Source organism: Culex quinquefasciatus, chromosome 3, assembly GCF_015732765.1.
Source record: "Culex quinquefasciatus strain JHB chromosome 3, VPISU_Cqui_1.0_pri_paternal, whole genome shotgun sequence".
NCBI classification, from domain to species: domain Eukaryota; kingdom Metazoa; phylum Arthropoda; class Insecta; order Diptera; family Culicidae; genus Culex; species Culex quinquefasciatus.
This window is the reverse complement of record NC_051863.1, coordinates 174,840,464-174,856,045: the sequence shown is the minus strand read 5'-3', so window position 1 is coordinate 174,856,045 and position 15,582 is coordinate 174,840,464. Positions and strand designations below refer to the sequence as shown.

The window sequence follows — 15,582 nt, the reverse complement described above, 5'->3', positions numbered from 1 at the left end:
TGCGTCTTGGAAAAATTGGAATCGACGTTATCGCCGCTTCTAGTCTGCATGGAAACGTAGAAAAAAAATCATGCTTTTTAATTAAAGATCCCATTCCCTCAACGAACATCAATCAAAACACACGGGTTAAACAATTACAGAAAATGTAATAGGATTTATTTCCTTTCATTCATCGACGCTCCGCCAGGAAACCCCGATGACGCTTTTTTCTTCCGCTGGTTTTCACTCTGCTCGCTTGCTTTCTAATGTTGCTTGCTTCGAAATCAAAAAGCTGTCGTCGTTCACTTCGTTTCTCAAGTTTACATTATTAATCTTAATTACAAGTTAAGTGTATAATCAACTGATGAGTGTATGCTTCTTTCAATCCTGTTTACGCTCACTGTATGCACATTCCCCTAAATGTATTGTTCATTTCTCAGTGACTCGTTTGTTTCTGCTCTAATGTTGTTTCGTTAGTTGCTTGCATTCCTTTAGTTTCATTTTTTTGTTAATCACTTCAAACTAGCACAATATTATATTTTTAAAAGATAAAAAGAAAACTCCGCTTACCTACTGCACTATAATTGATTATCAAAAAATATATGTAGGTATATAATAGTTTCAGCTTGTTTACTGTAAAAATTGGCAAAATCAACCAAGAAGTTTTCTGTTAAATCTATATTGTGAAACAGTTTTTTTTCCACTTCGCTAGAATTCTCATTTCCATTCCTATTCGATACACTCAAACAAACAGAACAAACTTAAAGGTTTTAATTGTTCAGCATTTAATTTTATGTTCAGTACTTAGTTTGCTTTTTCTTTTTTGTCACCCATTTTAATGTTTGGAAAACTGATTTGCATATTGTGGTACATTTCATCTCCCTCTGTCTTGCACACTTTAGTTACATAGATTGAGCCAACATAAAAATTGTTTCTTTTTCTCTTTCTTGATCCACACACATACACACGTGAGATCTCGGTACGAATGTTTCGGAAAAGAGTTTTTTTATGGTAACACGCTTGAAACGTAACAGGGATCATCAGCAAGAGAAAAAAGTTATCCGAAGACGACTTGTTTCGCAATAAATAAGGACGAGCACATTTCTTTTCTTCCAACAAATAAAAGGCCAATTTATGTATTATTACAATATAATTTCCCATGATAAACTTAAATGTGGGATGTTGTGTTCTATTAAACTGCGGATTAGTAATCGTTCGCATTTTCTTAGCAAAAAAAAAAACAAAAAACTGAGACACACGATTGTGACACGACGCTTGCAGCGGTCGCTAGTCTAGGTAAAATTTAATATAAATTCTGCACTGTTTCGCGCTGGCGTCGCTCTCTTACTCTCCGTTGCACACACACATGCGCGCGCTCGCATATTATATTGCCTTCTTTTTTTTGCGTTTGTTTTATGTACAACTTGCACTAGATCATGTATATTTTTTCCCACAATATTGATTGTATTTTAAAGGTTAGCAAAACAAAAACGTAGAACCAGAAAAAATATTAAATAAAATAGAAAAAAAAAAACAAACATATTTGTCTTAGTGTTGATGCTTCACTCAAATCAAGAAACCTGTACGAGACTGCCTGGTAGATTGATAAGTCTGTAAAAGAAGCCTTTTCAGGACGAGAGAGTTGTCGTGAGAGGTGCGTGAAAGCTGTGTGACACGAAACCGGTCGCTGCTATTACATTGTAGCTGGGTTGGGAGACAAATTGACTTCGCCCTGCCTCTCTCTCTCTCAATTTCTCCACCCTTCTCTCATGCGCTATGTGTGTCTCTCGTGATCTCGTTCGCTCTCTCTCTCGCTACGTTACGGATGAATCTATTGTTTCACGTGTGGTTGTGTGTGTGTGTGTTTATAATTGCTGTTCAAAGTCACGCTTAGTGGCGAGCGTTCCAGGCCGATGCGATCGGAGCCGATGGGGCCTGCTCGACTGGGGCCGGTCCGCCGAGGCCAAAGTCGGGGAAGTCCTCCTGGGACTGCGTGTTGGGAGCGTTGTTGCGGCGTTCCCACGGGGCGCCCTGAACGACAAAGCCCTGCTTGGGCGTTTCGCGCTGATTGCCGATGTCCTCCAGGATCTGGGTGAAGGTCGTTTGCTGCGTCGGGGCGGCCGTAACGACGTCCTGCAGGAACTCCTCCTCCAGGTTGAGCAGATGATCGCGGCAAGCCTCGACATCGTCCTGGTGGCTGCCGGAGATCACAATGATCGACTGGTCCGGATCTTCCGGCCGCGGGAAGCTAATCTCCACCTTGAACATCTCCTTGATCTCGCGGACGCGACGTCCCTTGAAGCCGATGAAACGGCGGTGGACGCGCTCGTCAATGGAAACCTCCTCGCGGTGCATCGAGTTGAGTTCGTTCACGATGCCGAGGATCTCGTCGCGAGCGGCGTATGCGTTCGCTTCGTATCCCTGGATCGAGATGATGTTGTTCACAGGATCGTCCACCTTCGGGAACGAAATCTGCACCGAGTGGTTTGCACGAATCTTGTTCACAACAGCACCACGGCGACCGATAATCTTCGGATGGAACTCGGGGTCAATTTCAACCTTCACCTCGAACGAACGCAGCTCGCGATCCTTGCGGTCAGCCTCCAGCTCAACAATTCGCTTATCGATGGCAATCTTGGCCTCCTCGATGTTGGCCCGCGCTCCGGTGACCTTGATGATGTCCAGCTTCTGGTCCTGCGGCGACAGCTCAATGTGCACGTCGTACGTGTTCATCAACTCCTTGACGTCACGTCCCTTCTGGCCGATCAGCGAGCGATGCAGATCGAACGCAACGTTGATTTCCTCCGTAATGGGAACCAGAGCCAACAGAGCCGCTTTGGCCTTGTCGCACTTTTCCTTACGTCCACTGATCCGGATAATGTCCGTCGTCATGATGGGATCTCCCCCGTTGACGTCGCCATTCTGGTAGCCCTCGGCGATCGCTTCCTGCGCGTCGCGCTCCGGGAACTTGATGTTGACGTCAAACTCGGACGTAACTCCCTGCACCTTCGAGCCACCCTTGCCCATGACGATACGGTGGTGACGGGCCGGGATGATGCACTCGATCGTAACCATCTGCTCCAGATCCTCGACAATCTCCAGCATGCGAGCCTTGGCCGCATCGATACAGTCCTTGGCGCCCTTCAGCGTCACCCGGTCGCTGTCGACGCCCGACCGCGGGAACGAAATCATCACGCCACCGCACTCCTCGGCAATCCGGTGCAGCACCTCACCGCGACGGGCCACGAAATGCTTGTGGAACTTGGGGTCCACGCTGATCTCGTCCTCGACGATGTTGTCGATGTTCTTGATGATCGCCTCCAGCTGGGTACGGGCCTCCTCGACGCCCTCCTTCTTGCCGATGATGGTGATGACCTCCTTGTCTTCATCGTTAGTACCTTTTGAATTTGAAATGGAGTTGGACATTAGACCTTTAATCGTGAGCAAAGTATGTGGTTTGGTACAACTTACCCGGGAAGATGATCCTGGCGCCGGTGAGGTCGCGGATCTTCTTGATGGAAGCACCGTTCTTGCCGATCAGGAACTTGTGGTGCTGCGGCTTGGCACGTACCTCGGCAGTGAAAGAGGACAGCTCCTTCTCGTTGGTCAGCTCGATCAGCTGCGCCTTGGCGCGATCGACGTCCTCCTTGGGGCCACGGATCGCCACCTTGTCGCTCTTGGATTCCGGGCTGGGGAACTTGATCGAGACGCCACCGCACTCCTCCATGATGGACGAGATGAGCTTGCCGCCGGATCCGATCAGCGAGTTGTAGTACTTGGGCGGAATCTGGATCTCCTCGGTGATGATGTTGGCCAGCTCTTCCTGGATCTTCTGGATGCGGTCGCGAGCTTCCTTCACGTTTTCCTTCTTTCCGGTGATGACAATCACGTCGTTCTTGTCACCCTCGGCCGGCAAATCGATCTTGGTTTGAGTCTCGTCGCGAATCTTCTTGATGTTGGCACCGCCCTTGCCAATGACGTACTTGTGGAACTGCTTGAAGATGGGCACCTCCATGACGAACGAGTTCTTCTGCAGCTCCTTGACGTACTTGGCCAGGTACTTGCTGCACTTGTCGACATCTTCGCGCGGTCCGCGGATCTTGACAATGTCCGACTTGTCGTTCGGACCGGGGAAGATGATCTGCACCTGGTTGTGCTTGTCGCGGATCTCGCGGATCGTTTCGCCCTTCGCTCCGATGATCGTCTTGAACAGGCGATGGTCGATCACGATCGACTCTTCCTTTTCGTTTTCCAATTTCGTGATCTTTTCAAGCAGCTCCTGCTTGGCTCGCTCAACACCGTCGGCCGGTCCCTCGATACGGATCGGCTTGATCGAGTCCTTTTCGTCGATGTTGATGAGCACCTCGTACTCCTCCTTCATCCGGTTGATGTTGGCTCCGTTCTTGCCGATAATGTGCTTGCAATAGATCGGATCCACCATCATCTCGGCGAAGGTGAGACGCCCGGTCAGATCTTTGACCATTTTCTCCAGTGCCTCGGCGGAGGCATCAACCTGCTCTGGCAGGCCTTCGATCTTGATCTTGTCCTCGTTGAACTCCACGTGCACGTTCGGGTACTGGGCGGTAAACTCCTTGATGTGGCCACCCTCGCGTCCGATAATGTACTTGTGGATCCACTGGGGACACTCGAGCGTCGTGGTGCGAACCGAGTTCGCCTTCTGGTACACGACGCTCAGAGCGTTTCCGAGCTTGTCCTGCGGGCCACGCAGAGTGATGGTATCGTTCTGGGAATCGCTCGAGGGCATCTCCACCGACACGCCAGTCATCGACAGGATCTCCTGGATAGTGGAACCCTTCGGTCCGACGATGTACTTGTGCTGGGCACGCGGAACTTCGACGCCGACGCTGGTACACTTTTTCTCCATTTCCTTGCTGATGGCTTCGATGCGTGCCTTGGCCTGCAGTACGCCCTCCTTCTCGCCGGTGATGATGATCTCGTCCTTCTGGACCGACGGGGGCGGAATGTTGATCTTCGCGCCCGTCTCCTCCATCATCTTGTTGACGTTCTCGCTGTGCGGTCCCACAATGAACGGATGGTAGATCTTCGGGATGTTGACACGCTCGAAGGCCTTGCGCGACTGCTCGTCCGACGTGATGCGGATCTCGTGCTCGGCCTTCTCGATGCCCTCCTTCGTGCCGGAGATCGTAATGACGTCCGACTCGTCGTTGATACGGGGCACGTTAATCTTGGTGGCCGTAGTTCTCTCCAGCTCACGCAAACGGTCTCCTTCTTACCCAGGATCCAACGGTGGTGCTCGCGCGGGATGCTAATCGACTTGCTCGCCTGCGTCTGGAAGTGCACCAGAATCTTGCGACGCGCCTCGATCACCTCGTTCGGCTTGCCCGTCACCAGGAACGTCAACGATTGGTCCTTGCCGCTCGAGATCTCGATATGGGCGTTGGTTTCCTTCATGATGTTCTGGCACGTGCGCAGCGATTCCCCCTCGCCAAACTTGTCCGAGTCGTACTTGCGCTCGCCGGACGGCACGATGAAGACCTGCGTCACAACCGAGCTGCCGACGCGCATGTTCTGCGTGGCCGGCGAGATGGTTTGGTTGTTGAAGCGCGGCGTATCGCTCACCGGCAGCGCCGGGAACAGATCATCGTAGCACGGCGTCGCGACGGGACCGGTGGCCACAGCCGCCAGGTTGTTGTCGTACGCGGCGGCGTTGGGCTGCTGATCAACGACTGCAAAACCGAAATAAAAGTTAGCTCAATTTGTTGTGACAGACGACCGAGTTGAACCAACCTGTTGAATCCTCCATCACTGCTGCTTGTTTTACTGCTTGAAAAGAAAAGTCCTGATTCGTAGCAAGTCTTTACAGTACCACTGCGGAAGAGAAAGAGAGCGAGAGTAGAAAGAAGAATTGTTTAGGGACACGTGGCACTAAGGGGAAAATTGAGTGCAGAATAGATTAAATTATTACAACGAGCCATATGAGATCACCTCGCTACTCCCACTTCACTTCGTAATGGAAGAAAGAGAGGGCACCACATCAAAAGAGAACGGATCACACACCACAGGGTGGAGAGATCTTCGAGCAGGAATTTTCGAACGAACTTCGAAACGAAAGTGTAAAACGATAAAAGTCGACTAAAATAAGAAAAAAAGGAAACAAAACCAGCAAAACCACACCGAGAAGCACGAGAGATAGTGCTGGTGCTGGCTGGTCTGGTCATTTGTACAAACACAGGCAAAGAGAAATGCACTGCGCAGCGCACCAAGGAGAGCGATGGTGGTTGAGCTGCGGCAGATCTAGCCGAGCTAGTTTTGCGGGGGGAGAATTTGTTCAGCGAGAGAAAGAGCGCTGATTGCGGTTATCTCCACTTCTTGTGATGCTCTTGATTCTAGATTTGGTGGCGTTTGCGGAAGATGATGTGTTAAGTATTTTCAAATCTTATCAATTGTCTCTCCGCGCAGAATCGTAAAACTCCAAAACGTGAAAGGGGCGCCTTCGCCACGCTGTTTAATCCATTATTCACTCCATCAATGCTGCCAACGTGGACTCCTCGCGCGTCGCGCCAAAGAGGAGTGCCAACTCACTCAGCCTTTGCTGCTGCTGCTGCTGCGCACCAAGACGGGAAACCATATCAAACCGCTGATACTACACACCGGCGGACGTCAGCAGTGTTGATAAGCGCCCGATTTTAGCTCAATCATCATTCCAGCGAGCGAGACATTCCACCACGACGATCGGGCAGCGGTTACCAAGCTGGCCAATAACGGTTGTTCTGTTTTGATTTTCCATCCTCCTATCCTAGTTTCGTTGAGGTGAAGAAACGCACCATCGCGCATACCATCGTCGCCGTCTTCCGACCGCGACCTCTTTCGATGTATTTGTGATGGTGGGGGCGCCCGCAGAAGAAGGAACAAAAAAAACAAAAACATCACGTAATCACTTTCGACGTGTCACACCGTATCGGGTTCGACCGGGGGTTAATGAGTCCGGTCGTGTCGAAATTAACGTGATTTGGCGACTTTCTTTTCAGCTTGCCGGTTCTTGAGTTGTTAGTGTCTGCTGTTGAGTGGCTACCAACGTTCCACTACCTGCTCGACCGTCTTCTGTGTGTGTTAGTGTGTGTGTGCAAGCGTTACAGCGAAGGTCTTTTACCCCGGTGGGATCCACAAGGCATGCAGGCAGGCAGGCCGCGAGGGTGACCTTCCCAGTTGAGTCTCTTTTAGTGACCGGCGAATTTACGGTCATCTTCTACCAATTGCACTCTAGCATTTCATGACCGCGACGAACCCCCTCAGGTAGTCTGTTGTACGGTGTCGCCCTGCTGGTCGGTTCCTTGATGGGCTTGACCCAGACATCGGAAGCATGTGATTGAACGGGCGAAAATGATCACACGTCGACAGTTTTTTTTTTTTTTCCTTCTGACTCCGTCTTCCTCTTCGTCCATTTCATTCCTAGAGCCGTGCATGGTTCTCTCACGCGCTTAATTTTTCTCTCTCTCACTTTCTGCTGCTCGATGTGGCCGCCGCCACGGTGGCCAGTGCTGCCGATGTAATTTCGGTGAACCATGGTTTGAATGGTTTAATTAACACCACACTACACACGAACTGCACGATCGCGGATCACCACTTTTATACTAAAATTGGAACTATACACACTTCGGGTCACGCACCGTTTCTTGTGATATCTGAAACAAAAAAAAATCACGAAACCCAAAAAAAAAATACTCACTGTACTGTATATAGCCAAAGATCCGGTTAGATGAGATTTGTCCTCGTTGGAGACTCCAGCTTGAATGCACTTGGTTTGCCGTTTGCTGCGTAGATAGATCCAGCAGCCACACAACCACACAGAGGCGCGCAGGCATTCCGTAGGATGTCGATGGAGGCGGGTGCAATGACCGAAAAGAGGGAAGAAAACAAAAACAGTAACGAAATTAGTACGTTTTTCTCCTGCTCATTGACGGATCGTGTCTGGAAGTGAAAGGATTTTTTATTGTGAAAATTGTTTGGCTGGCGGTGCCCAGCTTTTTGTCCGATTTCGCGTAACCTCATCACAAAGTATTCTTCACGCAAAATTATCCTGTCTGCGACTTAAACCGGACCCCCGCGAGACGGCACACGGAACGGAACGCAAATATGTGTGGCTATACTTCGGACATAAGAGACTAGGGGGAGAAGAGCGCAGAGCGTGTGACCCAAGTGTTGCCAAAAGTCTTCAAAGTTAATGGAAACTATTTAAAGCCAACATAACTCACCGAGATTCATTAGAAAATTTCGATAAAAATTAACAATTTTAAGCAAATACAAAATTTTAATTGAAAAAAAAAATCAGTGATTTTAGGTATCACAGACAGCACAAGCCTTGGCACAAGCCAAGTCTGATACAAACTATACTTTTTCATAATTTCGCTGCCGGCCAGCGTGTATTGAATTGGGCCAAGCACAAAAAAATCTCAGCTTTTTGAAAAAAAAAGTCATAAACTCTTAGATATTTCCAAATTTGTGATACTTTTTGATTTAAACAGGTTTTAAAGTTAAGGTCTACAGTTTTTTTTTAGAGGTCCAATAAACCAAATTTTCAGTTTTTGCTTTTGGGTGGTTTTTAATACCCCTGACTTAAGGCGATTTCAAAAACACCCAAAAAGCAAAAAATTAAAATTTGGTTTATTGGACCTTTTTAAAAAAACTCCATAGGTTTAAATTTGTTTTTTCTTTGCTTTCCTCAACATAATACGAGTAATGAGCTCCGTCTAGGGCGTCCAAATTTCCCTGGAAACGGGAAAAATATTTTCTAAATCCCGGGAAATTTTTAAAACAGTAATAAAATCCATGTTTCCTTATATTTGTCAAGTTTTTCGAGCTGAAAATCATAGAATTAGCTCAACTTTATTCATTGGTGATAATCTACAGCTTAAAAGATTTGTTTTTGCTCGTTGTTATGAAATGCACCAACATCGTAAAAAAAATCTTTTAAAATGTCTAAAATAACAAATAAAAAGATAACAAATAAAATTATACCAGCCAATATAAAATTTTAAATAAGTTTAGACATCATGTTTTATATAAAAAAATATTTGACAAATTATCTTAAAGCCACAACCGTCAACTCGAGAGAATCGGGACTACATTCTGAATAGGTAAAGGAGATTTTAGAGCAATTCATTTGACAATCGGTGTATATACTAATTGTTTTGTTCTGTTCTTGTTTTAACCGAAATCAATAAAAAAATATTTCGATACATTCGTCTTGATTTGCAAAATATTTTCAGGAAAAATAATTTAAAATGATCTTAGTTTTTTAATTTGAAATCATTAATATACGTAATCTTTTAAAAAATATATAAAATAAACAGATTTTTTTTGTAGCGCTAGGCAACTTACGGATCGGTAAATTTTATCAATTTTCCTTTATAAGTTAAATTAATGCTGATATACGCTTAATATTTCATTTTTTTTATTGGTGTTCATCTAATTCCACAACAAAATCTGAATTTTCAGTCCATTTTTTTTTTAATTTCGGGAATTCCCGGGACAAAATATAAAAAAAAATCCCGTTATTTTCCGGGATGGACGCACTAGCTCCGTCTTTACCTATCATAAGCCCTTATTGGAAAATATCAAGTTGTGTTGAGTACTTTAAAAAGTATGCATAAAAACGATTTTTTGCTAAGATTTAGGAAATTATAAAAGGGCTGCGTTTTCAACAATATTTTGAATTTGAAATATTTTTTTTCAAACGTATTTGAGAGACAATTTTAATTTTAGTCCAAAAAAATGTAGATCTGACAATCCTATCAAAAGTTAGAAACACCTAAGTGTTAATTCCGCAGTAACATTTCAATAGGGCGAATCTGCGTTTGTAAACAAGCAGTCTATCCCTGTCTTACTTGACGTGAACTATCACTTGAGCAAAAGGGATAGACTGCTTGTTTACAAACGCAGATTCGCCCTATTGAAATGTTACTACGGAATTATACACTTTTTTGAAGTCGGATCTCAGATATTTTGATGAAAATGAAGTCCAGCTCCATTAAACGATCCTTCTTTGGATGGGTATTTTAGTCTACCCAAAGCCAAACAAGCTCAAGAGCTGACAACCCTATCAAAAATTGTAAGTTAAATTATTGAGGACGGATGTCGAATTTTTTTTTATGAAAATAATATTGGACGGGTAATCGAAAAACCTTGAATGAGCCTTGATTTTTAAAAAGATCTGACTACCGAACTACCCTATCGAAAGGTATGAACAGTAAAATTAAATTGATAGAATGTTGAAAGTATGGATGTTGCTATTTTGAGGAAAAATTACAATGTAAATGTGAGGAAAACACTTATCACATTAAAGTGGAATAAGTAACAAGTTTTTATGATTACAACTCTATACTGCATAAACTTTCAGCAAGCTGAGAAAACGAGCTTGAAGTTAAATTTTCTTCTTGAGTTTCATCAGAAGGTTAGAGTTTGAGTAGTCATTATTGTGACACGGAAAACAATCATAAATTATTCTTAAGGCCGATGCAAATATTTAAAAAAGTTTTTGTCCCTCTTCCCTGGCCAAGGTCAAGGGGGCAAAAAATAAAAGAATATAAAAATTGAAATAACAAGCCATAGTTTTCACGTTTCAATGAAAAAAGTGTTTTAAAATGCATTTTACACTAGTTCAGTTGTTTTGCAATCATTAGTTTTAAAAAAAATCTATGATCTGACAAAAACAAAAATTGTATCGAAAAAAGATTTTGCATCGAAAATTTTCAAAAATCTTAAGATTTTTAACAAACCCAAACATGCTAAAAATGATTTTAAACGCAGGAGAATGTATTTTAATTTGATTTCAGCTGGTTGCACATGAATTTTCATTGAAATTTTGAAGTTTATTGTAAAATATTTTTTTGCCCCTGATTTTTCGGGCCAATTTCGAAGGGGGTGACAAGAACTTTTAAAAATATTTGTACCAGCCTAACCAATCAAGCAAAACGATGTAAATGGGCCGAAGACGTATTGAAAACAGTCTATTCTGCTCACGTGCATAACCAATTAAGCTAATATTTTGTGGAAGGTGTTTTTCGTCTTTTCATATGGCATTAGCTAGACTAAAATCTCCATTGGATTTAACCAAACTTAAGAGTAAGGCCAGAATCCAGATCTGCCTCATGATTTAGTTTAATAATTATTTATATAAAAAAATGGAAACATTGATTAAACATATTTTTTACTCATTTATGGACTTTTTCGCACAAATTCAAAGTTTTCATGTTTTGAAAATAAAAAAATATATTATGGGTTTAATGATTTTTTTAGCAAGTACTTTTCAATAAAAAGTCAACACGAGAAAAGTGCCCATTAGCACTGTGACACCTGGAACTATTTAGCTTATTCCGAAAAAAACATGTAACTTTTTCACAAAACCTCATTTTTGAAACAATAACAGGTATTCCAGCTTCACTTTAACATGGCAATTACCTGCGTCTCGGAATTTGCAAAATAGTTCGTCAAAATGCTTATGCGCCCTTTTCAAATGTTGCTGAAACTACAAAATCAACAATAAATGCAATAAGGGAAAAGGGTAGCATTCATTAAGCTAAACATTGAATGAAGTATTCAATCCACAACACAACATCCGGCGCAACATCATTCATGAAAATTTAAATCCCCAACTTGGTGCGCGCTGGCAACACTGTAACACACACACAAACGGACACACACACACATCCGACCGGCTCTCGCTCTCTCTCGGAGAAACCAAGAGAGAGCAAAAAAGCAGAGCACCAAGAGAGCCCGTTCTTCTTCCTTCTCGTGTGTGTGCCGCCGCTTATTCTTTCTCCTTCCCAATTTATCACTGCAATATGGTTCTCTTGGCCAGGGCCAATCCCGGCCACCGGAAAAATCGGATTTGCCCCGGCGCAAAACCGCCGTACCGGGTCGCGAATCGGCGCGTCGCGTGCGGGACACTTCCCGCAGGGCACTTTTCACTGTCACTGTCACGGAATCGGACAAAAAACGGGCCAATTCCAGCTCGACAAAAGCGAGCACACCGCAGAGCCGCACACTTTGATGGCCAAGAGAAAAGGCCAAAATTCACAAAAATCCAGACAGAGCGAACCAAAACTTGCGTTGAACCTCACGTACCGACTCCCAAGCAATGAATGAACGGTACGAAGGCAACTTTCGTGGAGCCGCAGCTTTTGCTGGCGTGTCAAACAGGGTTGCCGGGAGTGGGGTTTCGACGGTTTTGACAGGCGGTGGGTAAAGTTTATACCGCAAAACTCTGTACAGGACTGTGCTGCCTGCTTTGCACTGAGTTAAAACGATGGTGCGAATTATTTATTTAACATTGCGATTTTTTTTGGCCATTTCAATATGGTCAAAGTTTATAAAGCCTTAAAATAGTAGTTTATGCAACTAGTTGCAAAAAGAGGATTTTTTCAGCACGAGTCGTACATTTATCCAACGAGGTTCACCGAGTTGGATAAATACGAAGAGTGCTGAAAAAATCAAGTTTTGCAACGAGTTCCATACACCATTTTTTGCAATTCCAAAAAACACACACTGAGTGAAATTTTATGTCAAATTTTCATGTATTTTGTCAACACGCAGAAAAATATTTTGTAGAATCAGCCTGTATGAGGTTTGATTCAACAAAATATTTTGTTGAATATAATCAACAAAATTTTTGCATTGAATCAACTCTCCAATTTTGTTATTTCAAATCGATACATTTCGTTGTTTCAATGCAGTTTTTTTGTTGAATCAACCCTCACTTTTGTTGACCAAAATTTGACAGAAAGCGCATTCAAATCAGAATTTTGTTGAATCAACGTTGGTTTCGTTGTGGAAACAACTCAAGATTTTTATCAAATTATGGTTAGTCATTGAATTGAATCAACAAAATGTTGAATTGGAATAAAAATTGTATTTTATTGATGTTTAATTTTTTTTATTTATTGAAAATTTCAAATGATTTCCATCTGTTCCTTCAAGTGTTGCAGCAAATTTGGCCCGTGAGATCGTGAGCCATTTTGCTGTTCTGGAACCGCACCTGGTGTCGTTGACACCGCCGCTTCTGAGTGAACCGACAAGTTTGTCTCCCCGCGTTGAGCGGCCTTGTTGGCACTGGCCTCCGGATCGTGGTGCTGTTTTCCGCAGAGGTCTGTAAGGATGGAAAAGGCGTCAGAGAGAGACATTTTGGTAGAATTCTAAGGCGCTTATCAAGCATGTCCCGTCGAAGATTAAGATCTTGGGGAATTCCGATAAATCTGGGTTGGTTCTCCATCTTGCAAGTGCACGCTGAGGAACTTCTGATGGTGGCAGCTTTGGTATCTCAATTGTCGGGTTTTAGTCGGCCTGATTCTGGGTGGCTTGGAAAACAACCCGAATCTTGAGCACAACCTTTTTGTATTCCGCGAATCGCCATTTGTATAACCTCGCCGCACGGAACGGAAAAAAATCGATCAGCCCAATGAGAAAATGTCAACATTTTGACAGAAAGGGGGCACGTGTAAACCACAATAATTTTCATTGAAATCAAAAAACACAGTCAAGTTGATTCAACGCCGTTGTGGGTTGAATCAAATCAAAATTTTTGTTGTTATTTCCAAAGGAGTTTGACAAAATACAGCAAGTAGGGGAACAGCATCTAATTCCAGCGCACAGTGGGCGAAATGGAACTCAAAATCGGACTTAATTGAACGCGGCTGATTCCCTGGTATGAAAAATAGTGTTTCTTATGTAAAAAAATCCGGGGAATCGATTGGTGATGGTTTCATCCACCGCACGAAACGGCAAAGAGTCCATTTTGCCCCAATTCCCCATTTTTTTACATTTTTTCTTTAAAATCGGTCTGTATTTAGAGCGGAAGCTTTATGCGGCCATCCAAAATGCACTTAACTTATGTGAAAATGTCCCAGGAATCCAGTAAAAATAACCACTTGCACCGCAAAAATCATCTATGGTCTTTTTAACCCCAATTTCGCTATAAAAGCATTTTAGGCCATTTTCAAATGTTAGGTCAGATTTTAAAAATCCGAAAATATTTTTATCGTAAAGTTCAGACAGTTTTACATAAGAATGACGATTTGCACTTGATAGTTTAACACATTTATGTTGATCAAAATAAAAATTATGTAAACACAGTTTATTCTGCGTTTGAGAAAATTGGCCCAAAACTGATTCTTCAATCTTTTTATTCAATTTAATTTTTACATCAACATAAATGTGTCAAACAATCAAGTGCAAATCGTCATGCTTATGTAAAATTGTCTGATCTTTACGATAAAAATATTTTCAGATTTTTAAAATCTGACCTAACATTTGAAAACGGCCTAAAATGCTTTTATAGCGAGATTGGGGTTAAATGGACCATAGATGATTTTTGCGGGGCAAGTGGTTATTTTTACTGGATTCCTGGGACATTTTCACATAAGTTAAGTGCATTTTTAATGGCCGCATTAAGCCTCCGCTCTAAATACAGACAGATTTTCAAAAAAAAATGTTAAAAATGGGGTATTTGGGCAAAACGGACCCTTTGCCGTTTCGTGCGGTGGATGAAACCATCACCAATCGATTTCCCGGATTTTTTTACATAAGAAACACTATTTGTCATACCAGGGAATCAACCGCGTTCAATTAAGTCCGATTTTGGGTCCCATTTCGCCCACTGTGCAGCGTGCCTCTAATGTTGGCAGGTCAGAACTTTGACATTCAATTAAAGCTAATTGAAAGCGTTTTCAACTGAAATCAAGCGATAAATAGCTCAATAAGAAGTGTGTTCGGTATCACCGAAAAGGAAACCCCGCCGTGCGCACACCCCTGCGCCCACCGTGTCAACTGACAGTTGAACGTCAAACGTCACCCGCGAACCAAGCTCGCGTCAGAAAACGTTCAACCGCCAACTAGGCAACATCGCAGCAGGAGAAAGGAACTTTAGTGTAGTGAAGTGATGCAGGAGAGTGAGAAGAAGGAGAAATAAACAAAGAAAACCAAGTTTCACGGTGTTTTCCTCTCTCCTGCGGTCCCGCTTGAAATCCGCCACCAACAACACGAAATACAGTTCACTACCCACAATCGGCCAGCCCCGAACATGGTCCGTACCGAACCGGATGCGTGAACGCCGTTCCCGATCAAGGCCAGGATCTAAAGTTGCCGGAAACCGCCGGAACTTTTCAGATCAAGCGCTGCAGTTCAACGTCACTCTCCGCTACCTCTTCAGCCAACCGATTCCGAGCGTTTGTCCAGCCGCGGAATTACGCCGTCGGAAGTCGGATTCCGGAAGTGTCCGCTCCAGGAGCTTCCACCAAGTGGTTCAACCGAGCTACTTTTGGGCTGTGGAGAGCAGGTGAGTTGAATTGTTCCCTCTTCCCCGCCATTTGCGTGTCCGGACGTGTTTTCCCGGAGAAACACCGCGCAACAACCTGTGTGCGTGCGTGTGAGCGTGTGTCACAGACGCCAGAAGTGACAGCAACAAAGCGTCGTCGTTCAACCGATCGACGATCAATCCACCCACCAGTGCTGCGGCCAAGCAGCAGAACCTGCCCAACCGGTGCCAGGTGTCAAACGTGGACTTTCCCAGACCAGCGGAAAGTGGCCATGTCACCAACCCGAAACCTGGCGGATGTGATCCGACAGTGC

The 15,582-nt window shown here is 44.1% G+C and overlaps 2 protein-coding genes across 2 annotated transcripts; both read right to left on the bottom strand.

Annotated features, from left to right (window-relative positions):
- Positions 1-1,633: 1,633 nt before the first annotated feature.
- On the bottom strand, positions 1,634-12,149 carry LOC6047852 (vigilin). The gene is given in 6 exon segments (XM_001864820.2): positions 1,634-3,377; positions 3,451-5,229; positions 5,232-5,687; positions 5,749-5,829; positions 7,688-7,772; positions 12,085-12,149. Coding segments are annotated over 4 exon segments (3,759 nt in total). The 5' UTR covers positions 5,765-5,829; positions 7,688-7,772; positions 12,085-12,149; the 3' UTR covers positions 1,634-1,869.
- A 782-nt stretch (positions 12,150-12,931) lies between these two features.
- On the bottom strand, positions 12,932-15,320 carry LOC119769337. The gene is made up of 3 exons (XM_038261356.1): positions 15,202-15,320; positions 13,345-13,378; positions 12,932-13,105 (listed from the first exon to the last, which is right to left on the bottom strand). Exons 1-3 carry the CDS (start codon positions 15,318-15,320, stop codon positions 12,932-12,934), a joined length of 327 nt encoding a protein of 108 aa, XP_038117284.1.
- Positions 15,321-15,582: the final 262 nt, after the last annotated feature.

Coding starts and splice junctions, on each gene's coding strand:
- LOC119769337 (XM_038261356.1), bottom strand. CDS start 15,320: ATGGCGGGGAAGAGGGAACAATTCAACTCACCTGCTCTCCACAGCCCA. Junction 13,379..15,201: donor GGAATCCGACTTCCGACGGC/GTAATTCCGCGG, acceptor CCGTGCGGCGAG/GTTATACAAATGGCGATTCG. Junction 13,106..13,344: donor GATTCGCGGAATACAAAAAG/GTTGTGCTCAAG, acceptor CCATCCTTACAG/ACCTCTGCGGAAAACAGCAC.